Raw genomic sequence first — 22452 nt, 5'->3', positions numbered from 1 at the left:
TCGAGCTGACCACCTTCAGAATACAAGGCATGTATCTTACCAACTGTGCTAAACAGCCGCAACGATCTGAGGTGTTATTGTTAGGGCTACACAACATCACGCTAAATATCTATCTGTAAGTGTGGAATAGTTTACACATCTTGGAAATACGAAAAAATAACACGAGAAATGAAGGTATAATACACATGACCAAAAGGTAATAAATTAGAACAACGTTATTTCCTACACAACGTAGCGAGTAATTCAATGTCGTATAGTAACTCAGTACCGCGTGAAAAAAGTATTAAATTTATGTGAGTTAATTACTTTCAGGTTACTTTTGAGCTGTACTTATTTCGAGTGTTGTTTAAGTACTGACTTCTTTCCTTTTTGCTTGAATCCCAGCGTTCTATAATTTGTTCCCCGTGCCACTTCAGAAAGTTCGCGCAAGGGATTGCTGTTGATGGCAGCTTCTTTCTAGAATGTAACCCTAGAAGGTTGTTTACCAAATCTTGTTGATAACCTCCAGGTCGAAAATTAACTGAACAATCATGTGCAGTTTTGTCATGCATTTAGTCCGCACGTTTGCATCGAAGTAACCGCTCATGTTGCAAGTGCTTATCTTTGGAAAAACCATAATAAATAACGTTCGTTGTCCATCGGCCAAAATTAATAGATAGTACCAAGACGCAGTTACACTGGCCCTTGCTCATCATTGAGAACAAACGAATTATTCGTTTTAGATGCACACCACGATTTCCGTCCTCTGTTGAATGTGTGGTCCCGGAAGTCCTCATAGTAAAGTCAAGGGGCGCAATGGCGTCTGGGAAATTTTTGCTTGTCATGGGCCGGAATCGCCCACGTTCTTATTTCATGTACCTTGGATAAACCGGAAAAGAAAGGAATCTAAGCATTCGAAATGTATTTCACGATGATGCTGAACATGACCGACAGATGCAAAGACGTTCTTCGCAGAATCAACGAGGGAAAGATGACAAATACTAATTTGTAGAAGGGACAGGACTGAAGCCGTGTTTTATGACATCTGTGAATAAGTTGCATGGCACTGTAAGCATCCATTAAGAACAAATATTGCAATGGCAGACAGAGATTGCAATACGTACAACAAATAACTGAAGAGGTATGGAACAAGTGCTGTTGCGAGTTGAAGAGACTGTTAACAGGGGGGTATCGTGAGATGCCGCGTCAAGTAATACAGAAAACTGAAGAAAAAAAGTTACGCAACGCAGCTGTTGAGAGCAGGTTCAAAAACTTTTGACAAGCTTTACCCAGGAAAACCTATAACTACATCAAAATTAATTCTAAAGCCAAAGATACAGTGTCTGAAGCAAAGCGTTGAACGGAACAAGAACAATGAATAATGAATCAACAGCCGAAACACATTAGATAAGGTACTAGAAACAGTCATCGGTAAATGTATGTCCAAAAAGTGGGGCAATCTGTTAGGATATGACTACATCTACGATCTCACCTATATACGACTGACTGACCAAAACCGTTAATTTACGAAACACAGATTTTAAGTTTGTCATGGAGCTACTAATAATGAAAGTGCTTGTTGTCAGTGCTGAAGGCCATACTGAGTGAAAGACATATTCCTTGTGTCTGAGATAACTGTGTTATATTTTTCTACACTTACTTATTTAACAAGTATAAGGTAAATGAACATTCATCTCTATCGAAAAGAGATGTACAGTGTGCTTGTAAAGTATTTGATTAATAGTATAATGATATAATGTGTCAACGGCTTTGCCGCAGTTGTAACACCGGTTCCCGTCAGATCACCGAAGTTGCGCTGTCGGGCTGGGCTAGCATCTGGATGGGTGACCATGCGGTCTGCCGAGCGCTGTTGGCAAGCGGGGTGCACTCAGCCCTTGTGAGGCAAACTGAGGAGCTACTTGATTGAGATGTAGCGGCTCCGGTCTCGGAAACTGACCTACCGCCGGGAGAGCGGTGTGCTGACCACATGCCCCTCCATATCCGCATCCAGTGAAGCCTGTGGGCTGGGGATGACACGGCGGCCAGTCCGTACCTTTGGGCCTTCATGCCCTGTGCGGGAGGAGTTTAGCTTTTTTTTTATAATGATATAACTCAAACAAGCAAACAAAATATCAATATTTACATCCCACATATTCTTCACTGAGCACAATGCACTTGTGGGCAAATTCATAAATCTACTGGAAACTGTGAATGGGGCTTCGAAGCGCTGTTGTATACTTTCATCCACATTATGACTACGTCTCTCTAACCTGTCGTTCTCTAGTCCGAGCTGATGGCACCAGTTTCCACCAGAATATGACAGAGTTGGCAGGAATGTGAGATTTTGAGTACAATTGTCAATGAAATGTCAAATAGTTTCGCAACTTCTTCATTATCAGTCAATTTCTATGACACATAGCTATGCATCTCACTCCTACTTGAATTCTTGAGTATGACGACAGTAGTATTGTTGTTTCTAACCCCACATTCCTTCAATATCAGTGTGAGGAATACACAATGAATTTTTGACGCATCTGCTTGTCACAGCGTCAGTGCAAGAACCAATGGTAAAAATGTTTCCTGTTCGTGGTTCGTGTCTTTTGTTTAAAAAACTTGCACCAACAGTGCACAGTTCCCCGCCTCTGCTTTTCGTAATTTGTAACAAAAGGTTTGCCGTTGCTTCGTTACTCTATGATTCGAGGATTGAAATTCATTACATCTAGTTGACTGTCACAGATAAAATTTATGACGTATAGTATCTTTCAAGATACGCGGCGATTCTTTACAAGTGTCCGTCCTCTATCGAATTCACACACAGTGTGTGCACAATTCACCATTTACGCTCTTATCCATGAAAATTGAAACACCAGGATATCAAATAATACAATTTTACTCACTGTGCTTATATAATGAGAATAACATACACACTAAGGCAAAAAAAATACGTACTGCGAAAGAATTATCCAAATAGGACGGAAATCGATAGACTTGACATACATGTATGGTCAAACAAATTACTACAGCTTCAGAAAATTTCATTATTTATACAAGAGCGTCCAAACTGGGCAAGTGAATAACGCGTTGGTCCATCTCTGGCCCTGTAAGTAAGTTATTTGGCTTGGAGTTGATTGACAGACGGGCTGGATGTTCCCTTGAGGGACATCGTCCCAAATTCTATCCAACAGACGCGATAGATCGTCAAAGTCAGGAACTGTTTGGAGAGGCCTGACCGTAATGAAGTAAACGTTCTCGATTCGGCCACCTTTCTGGCAAGGTAGTGTTTTGCAAGCAAAAAGAATGACTGTAGAACTGTCTCCACCTGCAGGAGGGTATTGTCTTGCTTAAATGTAAGCCCAGGATGGCTTGCCATGAACTGAAACAAAAGGGGGCGTAGAATATCGTCGAGGAACCACTGTGCTGGATAACAACCAAAGGAATCCTGCTATCAAATGAGATGGCACCCCAGACCATCATTCCTTGTTGTCGGGCTGTACAGCGACTGCGGCGTCTTCGCTGCTCATCCTTCCCTAGGATCATATTGACTGAAGCTGAATTGCTTCAGTGCTGAGTCCCGCTCCGAAATGAGCCCCGATGAAAACGTGTCTGAAAATACACCGGACAGCTGTGGCATGCTAGTCTGACGTCTCCGCCATATGGCCTGACAACCAAGAATGAAAGTCTGGGGTCTCATTTCATTTCATAGCCGAGCCCCTTTCGTTGTCATCTATGCCAACCTTACAGCACACCGTTTTCTCGACGATGTTTTACGCCCTGTTTTGTTGTACCTCATGGCAAACCATTCCGTGCTTTCATTTTTTCACCAACATAATGCCCCCCGAAACCCCACCCCCACCACCCCCACCCCCTGGAGAAATACAATCAAAAATGGTTCAAATGGCTCTGAGCACTATGGGACTTAACATCTGAGGTCCCCTAGAACTTAGAACTACTTAAACCTAACTAACCTAAGGACGACACACACACCCATGCCCGAGTCAGGATTCGAACTTGCGACCGTAGCGGCCACACGGTTCCAGACTGAAGCGCCTAGAACCGCTCGGCCACTCCGGCCGGCTGAAATACAATCGGCGAGAGTTTTTTCTATTTGTGTTCGTGCTTGCCAAATCCTACCTGGGCCAGTACGATCACCAAATCTTACCCTAATTGAAATTTGTGGAGCATTGTGAGCAGGGCCCTCCAACTAGCTCAGGATTTTGACGATCTATCGCGTCAGTTAGATAGAATTTGACACGATATTCATAAGGAGGATATTGTAAAGATACTTGAATTACGTAACCATTACGGCACCTCACTTCAACCTCTCGATACCAGCAATATTCTACTGTGTTTCTGTAAAATAGTAAACATATTTCTGTGACAACATTCAGATTTGATTTCATTAATGTAGAGGTATTTCGATACATCGATATGTATATATTCCAATGACGTTATTCTAATGTGTATTTTTTCTCTTGTCAATATGATCTTTGAAGTACTTGTAACTCTGATTTTTGGGCGCGTAAGCGGTTATTAGAGAGTCAAGGTTTGGCCGTCATGTTAAAAAGACGAAAATTGTAGTCAGTTTATGAAATGTGAACTTTAACAGTGAGGTTTTAGAACAAGTTATGTGATATTGCCACAAAAGTAACAAAAAAGAAGTGTAACTTAAATTCGGAGTGCTGATTACCTTTTTTACATCACCATTGTCCTAACTTGCAGAAGTTTAATCTTCAAGAATGGTTTGTGAAACACATCTATAAAACTTTTCAATATCGCAGAGTAACACCTAGACCTCTTTGCATCCGAGCTTGGAATAATCACTATCTAAATTTTCGAAGATTGAGCCATGAGTTCAGAACGAGACCAGCGTGGGAAACACGAAAAGATGAGAGCCTAGTTTATCCATTATTTCAAGAAATGACTTTATTAACTGTGCTCTAATGACACCTGCCACAAAATATAACTTTGTTGTTGCCCGAAAATGCAATATCTAGCAGCGTGAGCTACACTACAATCATAATTAATTTTTGACCTTTGTTGTGGTAGGGTTGTTAGAACAACTCTTTCAGTCAAAGCCAAGGCCAGTAACTGCTTTCATAAGGGCCAGGGGTAGACCAACACGTTATTAACTTGATCAGTTTCTGAGGTTCTTCCCTTGAATAAATAATCCATCTTTTATGAAATTGTAATCATTTGTTGGTCTGTGTATGTACGCCACATCTACCGATTTCCGTCCCAGTGGGGCAATTCCTTCATGATGCGTCCGTTTTTATCTTACAGAGTGAATTAGTAAATCTGTTGGGTACCTAAGGTGCTACTTTTAGTACAAAGATATGCCACTTCTTTGTGAAACAGTGACTCTAAACGGGCTGCGCACTGTTTCGAACTGAACTTTTATGGCACGTGTAAATATGTCATTCAGTTCTATACGAGAGTACATGAGTCGTAGTGGTTGGCCATAGCGGTACATCAGTCTCTGCAGCAACCAATTAACGGATGGTTTCTGTGGGTGAGAGATAAGGTTTAGGTGCTGGCCAGGACGATACTCAAAGACGCTCTGTATCAGGTCAGGTTGGGACAGCACGGACTGCTTGCTGTTTCGTTAACTTGTCGAAACATCTAGAAAAGAGGGCACAACTATCGGCCTTCATACATTATAAATGTTACAGCTGCCGTCCAGATTAGCAGAAATGCGAACCATATGTGATTATGTTGTATAACTAATGGCGCACCATGCGACTATGTCTTGTTCCGATGATGAAGGATGGAATCTGGTAAATGTCTTCCTCCTCGAATCATGGACAAAAGGATGCATCAGTCGTCATGCTGTACCCAGAAACGAGAATTGTCTAATTAGACTTATCTTGTGGCAAAAATGCCCACCTCTTGACTCAAGGTACGTGACGTGGCTGTATGGCCGTGCATGGCAGAGTGTTAGTCTTATAGGACTGTTGATGTTCTATGTGGCACAGTGTATGGGCCACCTGAACCCATCTACTCCATATTCGCAAGGCAATAGTGAGATCCTGACTAACAAGTGCAGCAATATCTCCACCCGCCACAACATAAGATGTGGAACTTTTCCATTCAAACGATGCACATTTAACCCAATGGGAAACGAGACAATCAGTTCTTGTTTCGTAGATCAAGGTTGGCTGCTGATGGATTCACAATCACACCCACTCTTTCGTTTCTTCGTCTGATTGAAACCGACGTCCTGGCATGTCTTTCTTCAGCTCGGCAAAGATGTGAAAATCACACCGTGAAAAATCCGGACTGTACCGAGAATTCTGAATATTTCCCAACGAAAATCATTCATGTGTAGCCACTATCTGATGGCAGTGCACTGGTGGGCGCTATCGTGCAACAAGATGACTCCGTCCAATAGCATCCTGCCTGTTTTGTCTCGATGGCGGGTTGCAGTGTCCGCAGAGTGTCTTGTTAGCTCTGCACATTGACTGATGTTCCACTCTCGAGAAGCTCGCCGAGCAGAGGGCCCCTGTCACCGAAGAAGAATGAATCACTACCTTACCGGAACTTGTGTCAACGCCTTTGGATTTATATTATTATTATTGAATAATCAACTTAGCTAAAATCGCTAGCAATTCTTTTAATTGCTATCTGGTTTCGACAGATCTACACTGTTATCATCGGATCTTTTATATTATTGGTTGCTCATGTTTCTTACGCCAAAGTGAAGTCACATATTGTAACAAGCACGTACAACTAATAATGTTACAAGATTCAACAACGACAGTGTAGATCTGTCGGAAACGGTCACAGTAGTAGAAAGAATTACTAACGATCTTGGTTAATTTGATTCTGTAAGAACAACATAATTTTCAGATCGCCCCCAAACTGAAACAATGTCAAATATATATTGTTGTGGATTTCTTTAGTGGGGAGATGTGGGATGTTTCCAGTGTTGGCTTTGCCGTTCGTCCTCGGTTTTGAAATGGTGGCACCAAATGTCATGATAACCTTCGACTGCAGGTACGCTCTGCTCACAAGTTTCTCGATCGCGGATCCACAAGCACTGTGCATCGCTATGAAGACACTTTGCGCAAATTACAACGAGCCATCAAGTCAAAACTCATAGGAATGCTTCCGGATGAAATCATCCTTCTGCCCCATCCCCCTTCAGCCATTCAGACGAAAGCTATTATTCGCGCAAACAAAGTTGACACTCGGCGCGATGGCTGATGGGAGCGACTGCGAATCGGAAATGCTTTTACGGTCGCTCCCATTAGCCACAGCGCCGATTGTCAACTTCGACCGCGCGTGTAGTACTCTTCAGCAAATTTGTTGGGAAACACTGTAACATCCTCCTTACAACTCAGATCTTTCAGTGTGACTTTCACGTTTTTGACGAGTTGAAGAAGGCCATGTGTGCACGCCAGATTCAGTAGGATAAAGATATTGTAGAGTCGGTGCGTTTGTGGACCCGTCAGCGGCCGAACTCGTTCTACGAAACGAGAGTTGACCCTCTCGTCCTCCACTGTGATAAATATCTTAACGTACATGGTGATTACTTTGAATCGAACTATTCCATGGTCGCGTTGTGGCGGGTGTTCGATTTTCATTTGACAGCCCCTCGTATGTTTACCCTTCTTATGCAAGTCATAATGCAAACACAATCAAAAACAACAATGGAACGCCATTTTCTGGCGAAGAAACTCAGAAAAGTTGGTGTGTTGCACCTAACTACTTTGGCGATTGCGCTGAAATGGCAATAATTTTTATATCTAAGCATATACTGCACGTTATGCCAATTTAACTTTTGTTACTTTGCAGTTTTCCTGGCCAGGAGTGCACATATAGTTTAACCTACGTAGCCTTCCCGACGATGTACGTGCTACTATAGAAAAGAAATAAAGCTGAAATTTACCATGAGTCTGGCCGGCGTGAGGATGCGCCGGCAGGCGATGGGGTGTATGATGGCGACGTAGCGCTCGGTGCAGATCACCACCAGGATGAGGATGGATGCCGTGTAGCTCAGAGTGTGGACGAATACCGTCATCTTGCACATAGCCTCACCGAGCAGCCAGCTGCAACAGATCCACACAGTTGCTTGCAGGGTACACCAAAAAATGGGAAGAAATTACACTACCTGAATCATACTCCTTAAGGGGAGGTTTACTATCTTTTGGTTCAAAAATCTGTTTTTTTAAATTGAATTTTTGGATCCATAAAAGTGTTTGAATCCACCCCTGAAACGGTTTTTCCGAATACGGAACGGAAATGTTTGTTATTCGCGGTTGATTAAAAAAATGCACCTGCCTGAAATCGATCTTTTTCACGCACCAGTTTTTTCTTTCGGAGGACGCGTTATTGTATCGGTGCTTAGGGGGAAACACACAAAATTCAGCTAAAGGTTTGAGCGCGTGTGTTTGGAAGTTATCCCCCAAGCATTTGCATTCTGGTGCGAAGACTGTCGTGATTGCGACTTTCCTGGCAGTGAGCAGCTTCAGAGAAGGGTATTCAGCAATTCTGAAGACCACGACAACGATGGACGCCAGCCTGCGACTCTATTCGACGCAGTTCGGCAAGCATTCGGACGTCCACTGGATTCAAGCGGCCGAAAACCGCTTGTCACCGGCCGTACGAGCGGCTCTGTAGCAGCGCAGGATGGCCCAGATCCAGCAAACGCCCTCTGTGAGGAAGAGGTAGGACTAGCTTATGAACCCGGAATAGCAGATTGAACGTAAGTTGCATAATATTGAATTTATATGTAGTCAAAACTTCAAACGCGTTTTTCTCTAAATGACTTTTTTTTGTATCGCGCGGTATGGTAACTTCAAATCTGCTGAACCGATTAACATGATTCTTTGTTTTCGCGAAACTAACTAAATTGTCTAGGAGTTGTACCACTTTTATTCCGATATAAATATTTTTACTTGGCCGACGAAGTAGAAAAAACGATGAAAAAAAACCCAATTTTTTTCAAATGGGCGCCATTTTGTTTTCTATGGTCCAAATAACATAAGCGAGGTACAACTCCTAAAAATTTTTGTATACTTCGCTAACCTGAACTCAATTTTGATTTCAGACGAGCCGGCTGACCTGTGACATACCGCTCGTGGAGGTCTACATTGAAATTTTGGTTTCGTTCCGACGGCACTTACGCCTTTGCTCTTCGACGTTTCCAGTCGAAAAAATTCCAGTTTGTAGAGGAAATATCAATAAACATTTTGACCTAATTTGACATTGATATCTATAACAAATCCCGAGAAAAAATTCTCAAAGAACATGCTTTTTTCGGGCCAAAGATAGTACACCTCCCCTTAAATTGGCTTCTTGATGTCGGTTTTTAAATGTTAATTACCCATAAACTGCCAATCACATCAGTCAACGGCATTAAGATTCTGTCCAGTAGCGTGTACAGCTGTAATCGTCGTCGACGTACGGGTTATGCCATTTAGACCTACCACGACTCCTGTCTGGGCCGTACTTCTCTTCCACCTTCTGCTGCTGCGCGTTGCGTTGCTAAGTATTCTGGATATAAGCATGTGCTGCAGAGACTTTATCTGTTTATATCAGTAGGTAGTTGCTACATATGAGATAATCTGTACCCTTCTTTCTCTCTCATCTATTGCACCTGTTGAAGTAAAAATTTACCTACTGCATAGCACCCAAATTGCACTTCAGTTGCGTGAATATGTTTCGTTTAAACTTATACCAAAATCCAGTTTTTGTTACATATAAATGCAATTAGATTATATAACTTGGGCAATTTTATACAGTGCGGTACAATGTTCAGTGTGTAACTGCTACCAACTTTCAAATTGATTAATTTTACTTGAGATCATTGGTGGTTTGCAGGTCATTCGGGAATATAATAGTTAAACCTTAAACAGATTCAGTGATGTTCCTGTTGCTGTTGTTGGTGTCGTGGTAATGGGGGTCTCCGGTCCTAAAAATATTAGCCTATGAGGCTCTGTGCGCAAGTCTGTCCTATGCAAACACCTGCTTTTCAACATAACTACCACAATCTCCATCTACTTATACCTATTTCCTATAGTAAGTCCATAGAATCCCTCCACAATTCCCCCTTCCCTCTCATACATACACATACATAGACTACCCACCATCATCAAATGTGTCCTATGAAGCAACACCTTGCTTCAGTCAAATTGTGACACAGATTTCACTGCTCCTCAGTGCCATTGGATACTTCATTTGTTATACAATGCAACCAAATAACCGTCAGAATTCCAGGCTTTACAGCATTTCAGACGCTGTTTATAGTTCATATTTCGATTTCACATAAGACTACACTCCATAAAATATTTCATAAAGCTGAAATTGAAATTCAATGTTAACAAATTCATGCTTGTCAAATGGTTCAAATGGCTCTGTGCACTATGGGACTTAACTTCTGAGCTCATCAGTCCCCTACAACTTAGAACTACCTAAACCTAACTGACCTAAGGACATCACACACATCCATGGCATAGGCAGGATTCGAACCTGCGACAGTAGCGGTCGCGCGGTCGCAGCCTGTAGCGCCTAGAACAGTTCGGCCACCCCGGCCGGCTTATGTTTGTCAGGAACGCCTTTTACTATTACCGGACTGGTTGTTATACCATCTCTACCTCTTTCGTTGTCAGTTACTTTTCCACCCAAAGCCCCAAGGAAACTGGTATATGCATGCATACTGAAATACAGAAACATATAAACAGGCAGAATAGGGTACGATGTCGACAACGTCTACACATGGCAATATATGTCTTGCGCAGTTGTCAGATCGGTTACTGTTGCTACAAAGGCAGGATATCAATATATAAGTGAGTTTGAACGTGGTGGGACTCAGCATATCCATTAGTAGCGATGAAGTGGGGCTTTTCCCGTACGATCATTTCACGTGTGTACAGTGAATATCAGGAATACGGTAAAACATCAAATCCCCGACACAGCTGAGGCCGGAAAAAGATCCTGCAAGTACGGGACCAACGACGACTGAAGAGAATCGTTCAGCGAGAGAGAAGATCAACTCTTCTGCAAATTGCGGCAGATTTCAACGGTGAACCATCAACAAGTGTCAGCGTGCGAATCTCTCAACGAAACATCTTCCATATGGCTTTCAGAGCCGAAGGTCCACTCGTGTACGCTTGGACTGTTGATGACCGGAAACATATTGCCTAGTCGCACGAGTCTCGTTTAAAATTGGATCGAGCTGATCGACGTATACTAATACGGAGACTTCATGAATCCACGGACCCTGCGTGTCATGTGCGGACTGTTCAAGCTGGTGGAGGCTCTGTAATGGCGTGGGGCGTGTGCAGTTGAAGTCATATGGGACCTCTGATACATCTAGATACGGCTCTGACTGCTGACAGGTACATAAGCATCCTGTCTGATCACCTGCATCCATCCATATCCAATGTGCATACCAACGGTCTTGGGCAATTCCAGCACGACAAGGCGACACGTCATACGTTCAGAATTGCTACAGTGTTGCTACAGAAACAATCTTCTGAGTTTAAACACTTCCACTGGTCACCAAACACCCCAGACATGAACATTATTAAGCATATCTGGGATGCCTTTCAACGTGCTGTTCAGACGGTATCTCCACCCCCTCGTAGTATTACGGATGTATGGCCAGCTCTGCAGGATTCACGGTGTCAGTTCCCTCCATCACGACTTGAGATATTGATTGAGGCCATGCCACGTCGTGTTACGGCACTTCTGTATGTTCGCGGGGCCCTACATATTAGGCAGGTGTAACAGCTTCTGTGGCTCTTCAGTGTAAAACCTCATTTAATAGATCTAATGTCTCATTTCCTTATGTAATCCGCTTAGATTCGCCTGAGTAGACCTATTACTGTCGATTACATTAGTTTTATTCATATCCCTCTGATAATCAATAGTTCGTCAAGACCTTAGACATTACCTTCCCTGATCTTCCAAGCCGTTCGTCGTTGCTGACAGTTATAAAATTTCCAGCGAAACTTATGCTTTGTATTTTTATTTTCTGTGAATTAAAATTTACCTTGCTGTTCAGTTCCTTCTCAACTACTACTTCCATTTCATGCCATTCGTCTTTTACAACTTCTGTGTGGTTTCCGTTCAATTTGGAAATAATATTTTCTTTTCTGAATTTATCCCTGGCATCGTCAGATCTTCAAAGAGCATATTATATGTATAGGTGGTGTAAACTTTGGTTCTCATTTTTTCAATGTATGATGAAGTGTCAGCACTGCCTCAAGTGTTCGTGCATTTCTCCTGTACCCACAAATGACCACCTCTGATGTCATTTTCTAACAGTTTCTTCATTCTTCTATAAATAGTTCGTGTCCGTCTTTTGTAGCCATGGTTTATTTAACTGTTGATTTGATATCACTCACATCTATCAACAGCTGCCTGATTTGGTGTTGGAATTATTGTATTCGTCTTGGAGTATGAGGTTATTCCACTAGTCTCGTACGATTTGCTCGCCCCATAAAATAGTTTCGTCATGCTTTATTTTGTCGAATATCTCAATAAATCTGAGTGAATGTGTACTTCAAGAGTGTCTTTTAGATTTTGAGTGCACCGAGGATTCAGTGTTAAGTGATGTGCTGAGAATTTTTTTTTCTGCTAATTAGATTCTTACCTTGAAAGATAAATCGATAGCCCGGACAGAACAATAAATTACATACAGCTTATGTATCGGAATGAAAGTGAATTTCGTGAACGTCACTGCTCAAAACAAGTGTAGAGTACTCTTGATATTTTACAATTTACCCAGACGTAGTTTCTGTTTGAGACGAAGAGATGTAGAATAGCTAAAAGTACTACGAAGGCGAAAATACCTTATGCTTACCACCACAGCCTGATTAGGCATGGGAGTCGAGCTTATCTTAAGTCCTAGAGCTTCGAGAGTTGTCAGTGATTTATTATACAGCTCGCTTCAAACGGAGTAAAGATTAAAAATCGCTCATCATGTTTCTAAATTGTTCATTCTTCTTGACGTTCTGAATCATAATCATGTTGATTACCTAAGATATTACAGTCTTTGGCTAGGCGTGTAAAGTCCTATCTTCTAGCCAGCAACTAGGAGTCAGTAGGTACAAGCCACTCACAAGGCTGCATGGTCCGGTAGGTATTATTGTGAGCCCTGTTAAGCGCGTGTACTGCTTTTTTTCTGATAGTGTCCGTGACTGCGGCTTAAACGTTTTGCTGCGGACTACTGGTGTGGCACTTTGCTTTGAGGTCATTTTGTGATGGCCATTCTAATGCATCCTGCTAAAAGAAAAGTGGTGAGGTCGTGGATGTATTTTGCAGCCCGCAGTAATAGGTGTTGGCGGTATTTTCTGGACCCTTGATATTCCTTCCCTTGTGTTAAAACCTAATATCCTTTGTTCAGAAAGGTAGTTATTAATGGATGCACGTGACACACTATCGGTTTTTCATTAGTTCATCCATGCTTCAGGCGTATAAATGATTTCAAGATTTTCTGATTTATCTACAATTTTATTTTGTTCAGTTCTTTCCTATGGTCTTGTATGCCACGTGGAGGACGTCCACGCTACTATAACGTTTCTTGCATGAATGGTTATGGCTTGAGGGTCAATAATCAAGAATCTAACTACAGCTTCTACGATTTATTTTCATCCCCTTGTCACTCATGAAATTAATGTTCAAATATAGGACTGATTACGTGATTTGTGTTCGTTTTGCAACGTGCACTCAGTTGCTGGTACAACTTTATTCAGAATTCTGCCTTCAGCAAAAAGATATCGAATTGGAAGCAAAACTCCAATCAGCAAAAGCTTTTTCCAAACTCCAAGTAGCAGTATCTTTTGCAAATTGCAGACAGCAAGCACTTTTTCTACTCTTTGTATGCTCTCCGGCTTAGAAGGTGCGGCGGAGAGATCGAGATTAGTTGCTGCTTAACAGATTATTTTCAACGGGGTTGCTGTACATCTTTATATTGCAGGTTTTATGTGGGAAAAAGTCACGCAGCCTTATAGCACGTAATCTACATGAAAGGAAGATCAGTTATAGGTTCTCTGAGTCCAATTATAAACTTCCTTTAAGGAACGGTAATTTCAAATTTCATCCGAATATTCATTTATGCCTCCATTTCTTTCCGTTGACGAAAGTCAGCACTCGATACTCAGAAGTACATTATCAAATGTGGTCTCACTGCATTATAAATTGTGTCTTTCGTCAAAATTCTCGTACAGATGGGAGCATATTCGGTTTTTTTTTTCTGAAGGCATGTCCTCGACTCAGTACAAGAATAGAGTAGATGATTCAGTAATTCAAATACTGTCAAAGCAGATGACACTTTATTTCTGCAAGAGGATGACGCCATCTTCAGATCTGTTTTAAGACAAATATGGAATATACAAAGGTACCATTATATATGTCTAACACTAGTTTAATAAGTAACACAGCCCTACAGCACTTGACTTGCATTTTTCTTACTTCTATATTATAACTTCCACGACATTCAAATCAAGTACATATATGTATGAATGTTAAGAAAATATGTAGATTGCGTCTGAACACAAGCGGTGCTGATTCGCAAGTATTGTACAGATTTTTTTAAATGTAAATAATTAATGAGAATGTTAGTTATTAAAACTGCATTTCCTATTATTAATATTAACATCTTTCAGTAGTAAAACAGTTCAAAAACAAAAAAATGCACAGTAGCAGTAAACTGTTTTTGTCAGTATTATGATTTTGCGGCAATTTTATTTTTATGTCGAGCAGGTTCGTTTTGTTAGTTGTATTAAGGACTTTATGTCGTTTGGAAGTGATTAGCTGAGAAAATTAAATAAATTGTAGAAAATTTAAAGAAATAGTATGTGACATTTAGATAATTAATAAGCCTTGGAATCGATTTTGCAAGCAGGATCATTACACTAAAAAACCGTGTCAATAACGAAAACTAGTAGCAATGAAAGAAGAGCAAAAGATAAGTAAAAAATAGTGTTTTGGAACGTCACCGTAAAATTATCGACGATCTAACCCTTCCCTCTTATTTATTCTCAAGACTATGAAAAATATAACACAATTAAATCATGAAGGTCAAATTTGATAATTTCGTAAACCGCAATTTTCGTCAAATTGAAATGAGAGATGGATTGGAAGCTCTACAGTCAACATTTCTGCTATGAGTTTGTCTTTTCAAACGCTAACACACGAGCACAGGACATCCCTAACTTCGATTACAGGAAGTCCGTGAAATCAATTAAATGAGACAGTCTGTGCCGTCTACTTGCAACTGAGCGAGCATAGGACTAGCAGACACTTGAAGGAAGTCATCACGGGATGACCTCAGTAGAGCTGTCGTTTAAGAGCGAGACAAAGTTCAGTGGCAAGTTCTCCACTGCCATATGGACAACAAAGAGAATGCAAGCTCGTTACAGGACCCAAGGTGGAGCTTGGTTTGAATTCAACTGAGAAACACATTTTAAGTCCACTTTCAAACAGATCTTTTTATTTTTTTATTTTTACTTCAATAAAAGTACTTGACATGAACTAGACACCAACATTTGTGAAGCTCATTTTGAACCTGGAGTCAAATGAGGAATAAATTTCCTTTGTTACTCAGAGAAATATCTTATTTTGATCTAAATCAGTTAGTCGATATACATAAAATTCATCAGAAGCAAAACCTTTAAACTGTTACAGTTATCATTACTCAGGAGGAACATTTAGTTTAGAGGACATCCATTCTGTTCGCCAGGAGTAAATATTTGTTTGCTTCGCGTAATATATAACAACACAGTGATGTTTTAAAAACTTCTAAAATTTGAATTTCTACGAGATTTCTTACTCATGATCCTCCACTGCATTATTTATATGTACAAAGTTATGCTCGTGTTCTATGCTCTACGTTATTCAGGGTAATGGTGGCAGGGTCCACTTTAAAATGTGATCAGCGAAGAGGGATGTAACACAGACCAAATTATCTCAGTACTCAGTTATTCTTACCAGGATACTTACACTAGCTGGCATCTAGGTCAAAGAAGTTCGTGCTATGAAAACGTTAACTACACACCGTCGATCCAAGTTTTATAGTTTTTAACTGCCAGGAACTTTGTTTATGGGGCCATCTGGTCCCTTAACGAAATGACACCGCTAGCAACTACTTATACTTTGTGAAAGCACTCTAACAGCACCGGTACTTCATCAGAAGGGGAAAACAGAAGATTCTCAAATCGACAGGATACTATGTACTGGAAATCTTTCGTAGCAGCAGTACTGAAAGCGAAGAACGGCTATCTTGTGGAATACTCTAACTGATTAACAGATTAGAACCTTCAGTAGATTGTTATCTAGTATTATTTTTCAGCATTTCATAGTTTAGGATAGGTTTCATAGTACACAGCATATTTCCGAGCATTTTCCATGAAAATTTCTGAGCGAATCTCTTCTTCCTTTATTTATCCTCCAAATATGGCTTGGGAATTGGATGACCATACCCATTATTTCTCCTTTTGGCTTAGATACGATATGTTTCCATTTGTCTGTAAAGCTCTCACCATGCTTTGGCACAAAAATGTTCCGTAAGGTTAAAAAGGAAAAGATTGATAAAGCATAGGTAGTAACTACTGAGAGTAAGAAATCTCTATACATAGTCACTAATAAATTTTACAGTTACAGAGTACTTCGGTCAGTAGTGGTTATGTTACGGTTTCCTCTCCTTTATGTTCTCTGGTACGTGCACGACAGACTTATTTTTTAAGTTTCTTCCACTTATCCCTTTCAAGTTGCGGGGTAAAAGGTATGTATTTCACTAACAAAAAAATTTCAGGTTCCTAAGAATTCCATCACTTTATGTGTCAGTATTCACTTCATAAAAGCTCTCATTACCTCATTCCGAAGTTAGCGAATACTGCCATCATACGACTAATTTCGAAGCAGTAGTACCTCATCTAGCAGCTTCGATACAGTAACTACTGAAAAACTAAGTAATGCCGTTATGTTGCGCTGAAAATTTTGGAACAATGAAACTGTGCAGATCAAGTATTACTGCGAATAAAACCAGGTGGGATTGACCGAGGACATCGAAAGGGTGCAAAAAAGGGCAGCTCGTTTTGTATTATCGCGTAATAGGGGAGAGAGTGTGGCAGATATGACACGCGAGTTGGGATGGAAGTCATTAAAGCAAAGACGTTTTTCGTCGCGGCGAGATCTATTTACCAAATTTCAGTCACCAACTTTCTCTTCCGAATGCGAAAATATTTTGTTGAGCCCAACCTACATAGGTAGGAATGATCATCAAAATAAAATAAGAGAAATCAGAGTTCGAATAGAAAGGTTTAGGTGTTCGTTTTTCCCGCCCGCTGTTCGGGAGTGGAATGGTAGGGAGATAGTATGATTATGGTTCGATGAACCCTCTGCCAAGCACTTAAATGTGAATTGCAGAGTAATCATGTAGATGTAGACGTAGATGAAAAATTCACAAATAATGGTGGTTTACTCTGTAAACAATTTCATAAAATCGAGTGACAAACGTTATACACTCTAAGTCTGCATAGTTCCTAACTGTTTTTAACCAGCAGCATGTTTCTCACCTGAGTAGCTATTCACTTATATAAGCAAGTATTAAGACCCCCCACCCCCCTAATTGTTCTGATACTGGTTTCATTCGCCATTCGGTACGTGTCTCACCGTGTAACACACAATAAAACTAGAACAGAATACGGTACCAAAGTTCACCGTAACTACGCCATCCGAAATAATCTCATGAACGGCAAAGTCTGACATCTGTTCTCATCCGCCCGAAAAATCAGTTTTACATAGCGCACAATGCAGTCTGAAATGATCCCACTTCATGTACCTTAACCGGTGGCAGAAACTCTGTCCGAAGTTCTGGCACTCAAGGAATGAATCATCGTCTCAGTTAGCCGAATCAGACTGGTTCACAACTACACCACGTTCGAACCTCAAGTGGAAGAACACGAAAATACGAGGGTTGGAACTTTAATAGTGGCAAGTATTTATTTACATCTCGTACAAAATAGATACCTGTTTCAAAGTTTCACTGACCTTCAAAGTAGTCACCAGCAATGTATATAGCCTGTTGCCAGAGAGGTGGAGGCCGTAGGATACCCTTAACAGTGTCAGTTGTGTTGAGACTTCGAACTGCGCGGTCTACTTCCCGACGAATTTGTAGCAGTTCTGAAGCGAGTTCAACACATGAGGGCATACGTCATTGGATTACAGTAGGTTGTATAGCACTTAGCAGCCCCAGCGGTCAAACATATCAGTAATAATTGCCACTGTACGTTCTTGAGCATTGTCCTGCAAAATGATGGTCAGGTCCTGTTGAACAGGTCATCACTTCTGTCTCTATGCTGTTCGTTTTTGGAACACAACCTACGACCAGCTTAGAGACAGAAGTGATGACACTTTCTGCAGGACCTGACCATCATTTTGCAGGACAATGACTGATGGGGCTGCTAAGTGCTATACCACCTACTGCACTCCCCTGATTTAAGGTCTCGTGAGTTCAACTCGATTTCTAAACTGAAGGAAACACTTAACGGTATTCGCTTCAGAACTGCTACAAATTCGTTGGGCAACAGACCGCGCCTCTCGAACTGTCAACACTTCTGGCACTGCTAAGAGTACCCTACGACTTTCACATCGTTGGCAACGGATTATACACAGTGATGGTGACTACTTCGAAGGTCAGTAAAACTTTGAAACACGTATCTATTTTGTACGGGCTGTAAATACACAGTTGCCACTATTAAAGCTCCAACCCTCGTATTATGACCAACCATTTAAAAACGTGTCGATCCATTTTTAGAAAACAATACAGCAGCTATTATGAGTGCCATGGAATCCATCTGATCTGCACGGTTCCATTTTCCACAGGTATGTGGCACATGATGTCTGTTTCCCATTAATTACGGATGTTTGCTTGTTGGTGCAGAGCTGATGCACGACAACATCTCAGAAAATTTCGTGGCCTATATCAACGTGAGTTCATGATCATGCTACCCAAACTATTATAGCTTTTTGACAAAGAGAGTTATCCTGCTGGAAAATGCCATCGCCATCGGCGAAGACATCAAGGAAGAAGGGATACAAATGGTCCACAGTAATCTTCATGAAGACCACAGCAGTGATGGTACCTTCGACTTCTTCCACAGGTCCCGTGGAACACCATGTGAACGCCCCCTTCATAGCATAATACGGCCCCCACCGGCAAGCGTCCATGGCGCTGTTCGTATCTCGAGCAGCTGTTCGTCTGGATTATGCCGTATACTGCCACGATCATCGACTTCATGTGAAAGGATATGTGATCCATCCAACCAGCAACATGTCTACACTGATCCACGATCCAACCAAGCTCACTGTGGCCGAAACTGACGATGTTGTTGGTCCACCATAGAAAGGTGTCGTCTGCTATAGAGACCCATGTACAACAGTGTGCGTCGAATAGTGTTCTACGAAACGCTTGTGCTTATATCATCACACTGCTCCATAGTTAGAGCTGCCAGAGATCCTCGCCTATCCAGCTTTGCAGAGCGTACAAGCCTCCAAAGTCCACGATCTGTAATGAGGCGTGGAAGTCGAACACTTGTCCACTGTTCTGGCTTTCACCAGCGTACAGTCACTTTCCGCAGACGCTCACGATAGTACCGCGTCAATAACTGATCATCTTGTCTGTTTCCTATATGTTCGTTCGCAGGCATCGGACATAAAATTCTGCTATGTGTCAGCATAGTTCATGTCAGTGGATTTCCACATTTGCCCCTCATACCACCGTTGAAATGATTCCCAGTTTGACCTGCTGCGCTCATACACTTTCCCTGCCGCGTCATGTGCCGACAACGCCACCAGGCGACATTAAATCTCGCGGTGTGCTGTGGGCATAATGTTTTGGCTGATCAACGTGTGTCGCTGAACACTAAATGGGTTGCAATAGTCATATTGCTCGTTGTGCAAATGGTTGAAATGGCTTTGAGCACTATGGGAGTTAAATTCAGAGGTAATCAGTCCCCTAGAACTTAGAAATACTTAAACCTAGCTAACCTAAGGACATCACACACATCCATGCCCGAGCAAGGATTCGAACCTGCGACCGTAGCGGTCGCGTGGTTCCAGACTGTATCGCCTAGAACCACTCGTCCACCACGGCCCGCTGCTCAGCGTTAATTTATCTCTTTAGATCACAACTATTTTACTAGGGGCTTCAATAAGTAATGTAACAATTTTTCTCGGTCAATTTAGGATGAAAAAATGTAGTACTTGTTTTGGGATATTGTGGAATATACCCGTGTCATCTCCTTTAGTTTAATGAAGTTCCGATAGGTGGTGACGCCATACGTAGCCTTCAAAATGGCGTTGGTAATGGCGATGTGTTCCCTCGGTGGACAAACAGAGCACCACAGATATTAGTAGGCGTTTGCAGAATGTGTACGGAGACATGGCAGTGAACAAAAACAAGGTGAGTCGTTAGGTGAGGCCTGTGTCACCATCGCAACAAGGTCGGGCAAACTTGTCCCACCTCCCGCGTACCGGCGGGCCTCACATTGAAGAAATGACTTCAGTACGTTCGCAGCCACAAAACTGTAAATGAAAGTCTCCTTCTCCATGACAACGCAAGGCCTCACATGAGTCTGCGCACCCGACAGGAGTTCACACAACTTCACTGAACTGTTCGTCCTGTGGTATCGATAGCTACGATTCCACGGCGTAGGTGCAAGTTCTTAAGCTGGAACTACGATAGACGCCGACGACCGCGCCATCTGGCCAGCGCTGTAGACCTCTACGAGCATCACTCCGGATTCAGCCCATTTGATTCCGAGGAGACGACCTTGCAACATTGTCTCTGTTTCACAGTTGGCGAACCACTACTTGTAATTTAGTAACTTGATGTACGGCTCCACATCTACGTGCTCATCTCTACGCAAAGTTAAGTAAAGGTGATTTTAGTTCACACTGCAGTGCCGAGAGTACTACCTCACCTGCTGCTCCTAGCTTCCTACATTCGGCCTACCCTTCAGTTTTCAGAAGAAGACCCACGCGCCGCCTTCCGGGCTGTATTCAAAACTTCTTCATACGCCCTACAGCCTGGATCTCACACCTTCCGACTTTCATCTGTTTGACACTTTGCGGGAAGCAGTACGTGGACGACGGGAAGATATTTTACGAGTCAGTACTTGGTCTCCGACGTCACCCAGTAGAGTAGTATCATGTGGGCAAACAGACCCTCTCAGCAAGTCCGTCACATTGAACAGAGATTATGTTAAAAACAGGATCTGTGGCGTAAATAGTGGGGAATAATATGGTGTACTAGAATCCTGAATAAAACTAACTTGCTTTCAGATAAAAATGTACACATTGAACGCCTCTCATATTAATTTCGTGAAGTTTACATTTCCGATTTGCACTGATAACTTTTACGAGATACTTTGTATGATGGCCACGTTCTTTTCAAGAAATCTTCACTAAATTAATGCTTATCTCTAGACAAATATTTAAATGTGTTAAAGGAGCAAACCTTTAACAACTTTATTGTTGTTCGGACGACAGCGAGCGCCGGCATTTTAGCAACACCGTTCTTGCTTGCCAGTTTGCGATAAACGTTTCCTGCGGACGCCCTTTATGGAGCAGTTGAGCCGCTTCTTGCGAAGCAGGCGTAAGAAAAACAACTATTTTGCTAAAAGAAAAAGGAAAATGTCCAAATCGGATATTTATTTTCGTCTGATAAATATGCTTGAAGAGCGCACCATGTGCTCAGTGAGTCTCCGCTGAACGTACCACTCTTGGTCAAAAAGTGATGCTAACGATTTTCCCGGAACCCTATGAATGTGGAGGGATTGATGAAAATAAGAGTATTCTACGCTGTGGCGGATACATCTACCTTCTCAGCGTACTGTATGGTACAATTTCATGATATGTTAACATGAATTTGATGTACCGTACTGTAATATAACATCTCAATTACAATAATATATCGCATTTAATTTAGAACGTACTGCAAGGTCCAATCACACTGTTCTGACTTAAGCCAATTTTTTATGTCAATTTGCAGTAACCACTCACAGAAGGCACGTGGCAGCAGTATCAGTGAAGGGTATACGTAAAGTGACTCGGGTTTACGCGGAACACGGTGCAATCGTTGTAGTTATACGAAAACGGAGCAATTCGTCTGACGTCCATAAGAGCATGATCATGGGCTTTCGGACCGAGGATGGAAGCATATCCGAAACGAAGAGGTTTGTAAACTATTCGTGTGTCGCCGCGGTTAAAGTATACCATGAATAGCAAACCGGCACTATCCAAAACTGGCGGCGAGTTAATGTGGTGCACTACGGGCCATAGAGTGCACAGGTGAATGACGGCTGCGGAGATGTGTACGGCCGAATACACGTAAAACTCTCCAGCAACTGACTACCCGGATGAACCAAGGGACCACCAAATGTTTCTCCTCAATAACAGTTCAGTGAAAATTGCTGCATTTGGGCCACCACAGGAGGTCCCTGGTTCATGCAGCAAAGATGACTG

The 22452-nt window shown here is 41.9% G+C and overlaps 1 protein-coding gene across 1 annotated transcript in view; it reads right to left on the bottom strand.

Annotated features, from left to right (window-relative positions):
* LOC124798912 (trissin receptor-like) overlaps positions 1–22452 on the bottom strand; it is an 81561-nt gene that overhangs the window by 33144 nt on the left and 25965 nt on the right. Inside the window, exon 4 of the mRNA XM_047262443.1 lies at positions 7868–8027. Coding sequence (XP_047118399.1) covers positions 7868–8027 — 160 coding nt within the window. The remainder of the gene's footprint in view (positions 1–7867; positions 8028–22452) is intronic.

The sequence above is a fragment of the Schistocerca piceifrons genome, chromosome 5 (assembly GCF_021461385.2).
Source record: "Schistocerca piceifrons isolate TAMUIC-IGC-003096 chromosome 5, iqSchPice1.1, whole genome shotgun sequence".
NCBI classification, from domain to species: Eukaryota; Metazoa; Arthropoda; class Insecta; order Orthoptera; family Acrididae; genus Schistocerca; species Schistocerca piceifrons.
The sequence above is the reverse complement of the archived record's forward strand: the minus strand, read 5'-3'. Positions and strand labels throughout refer to the sequence as shown.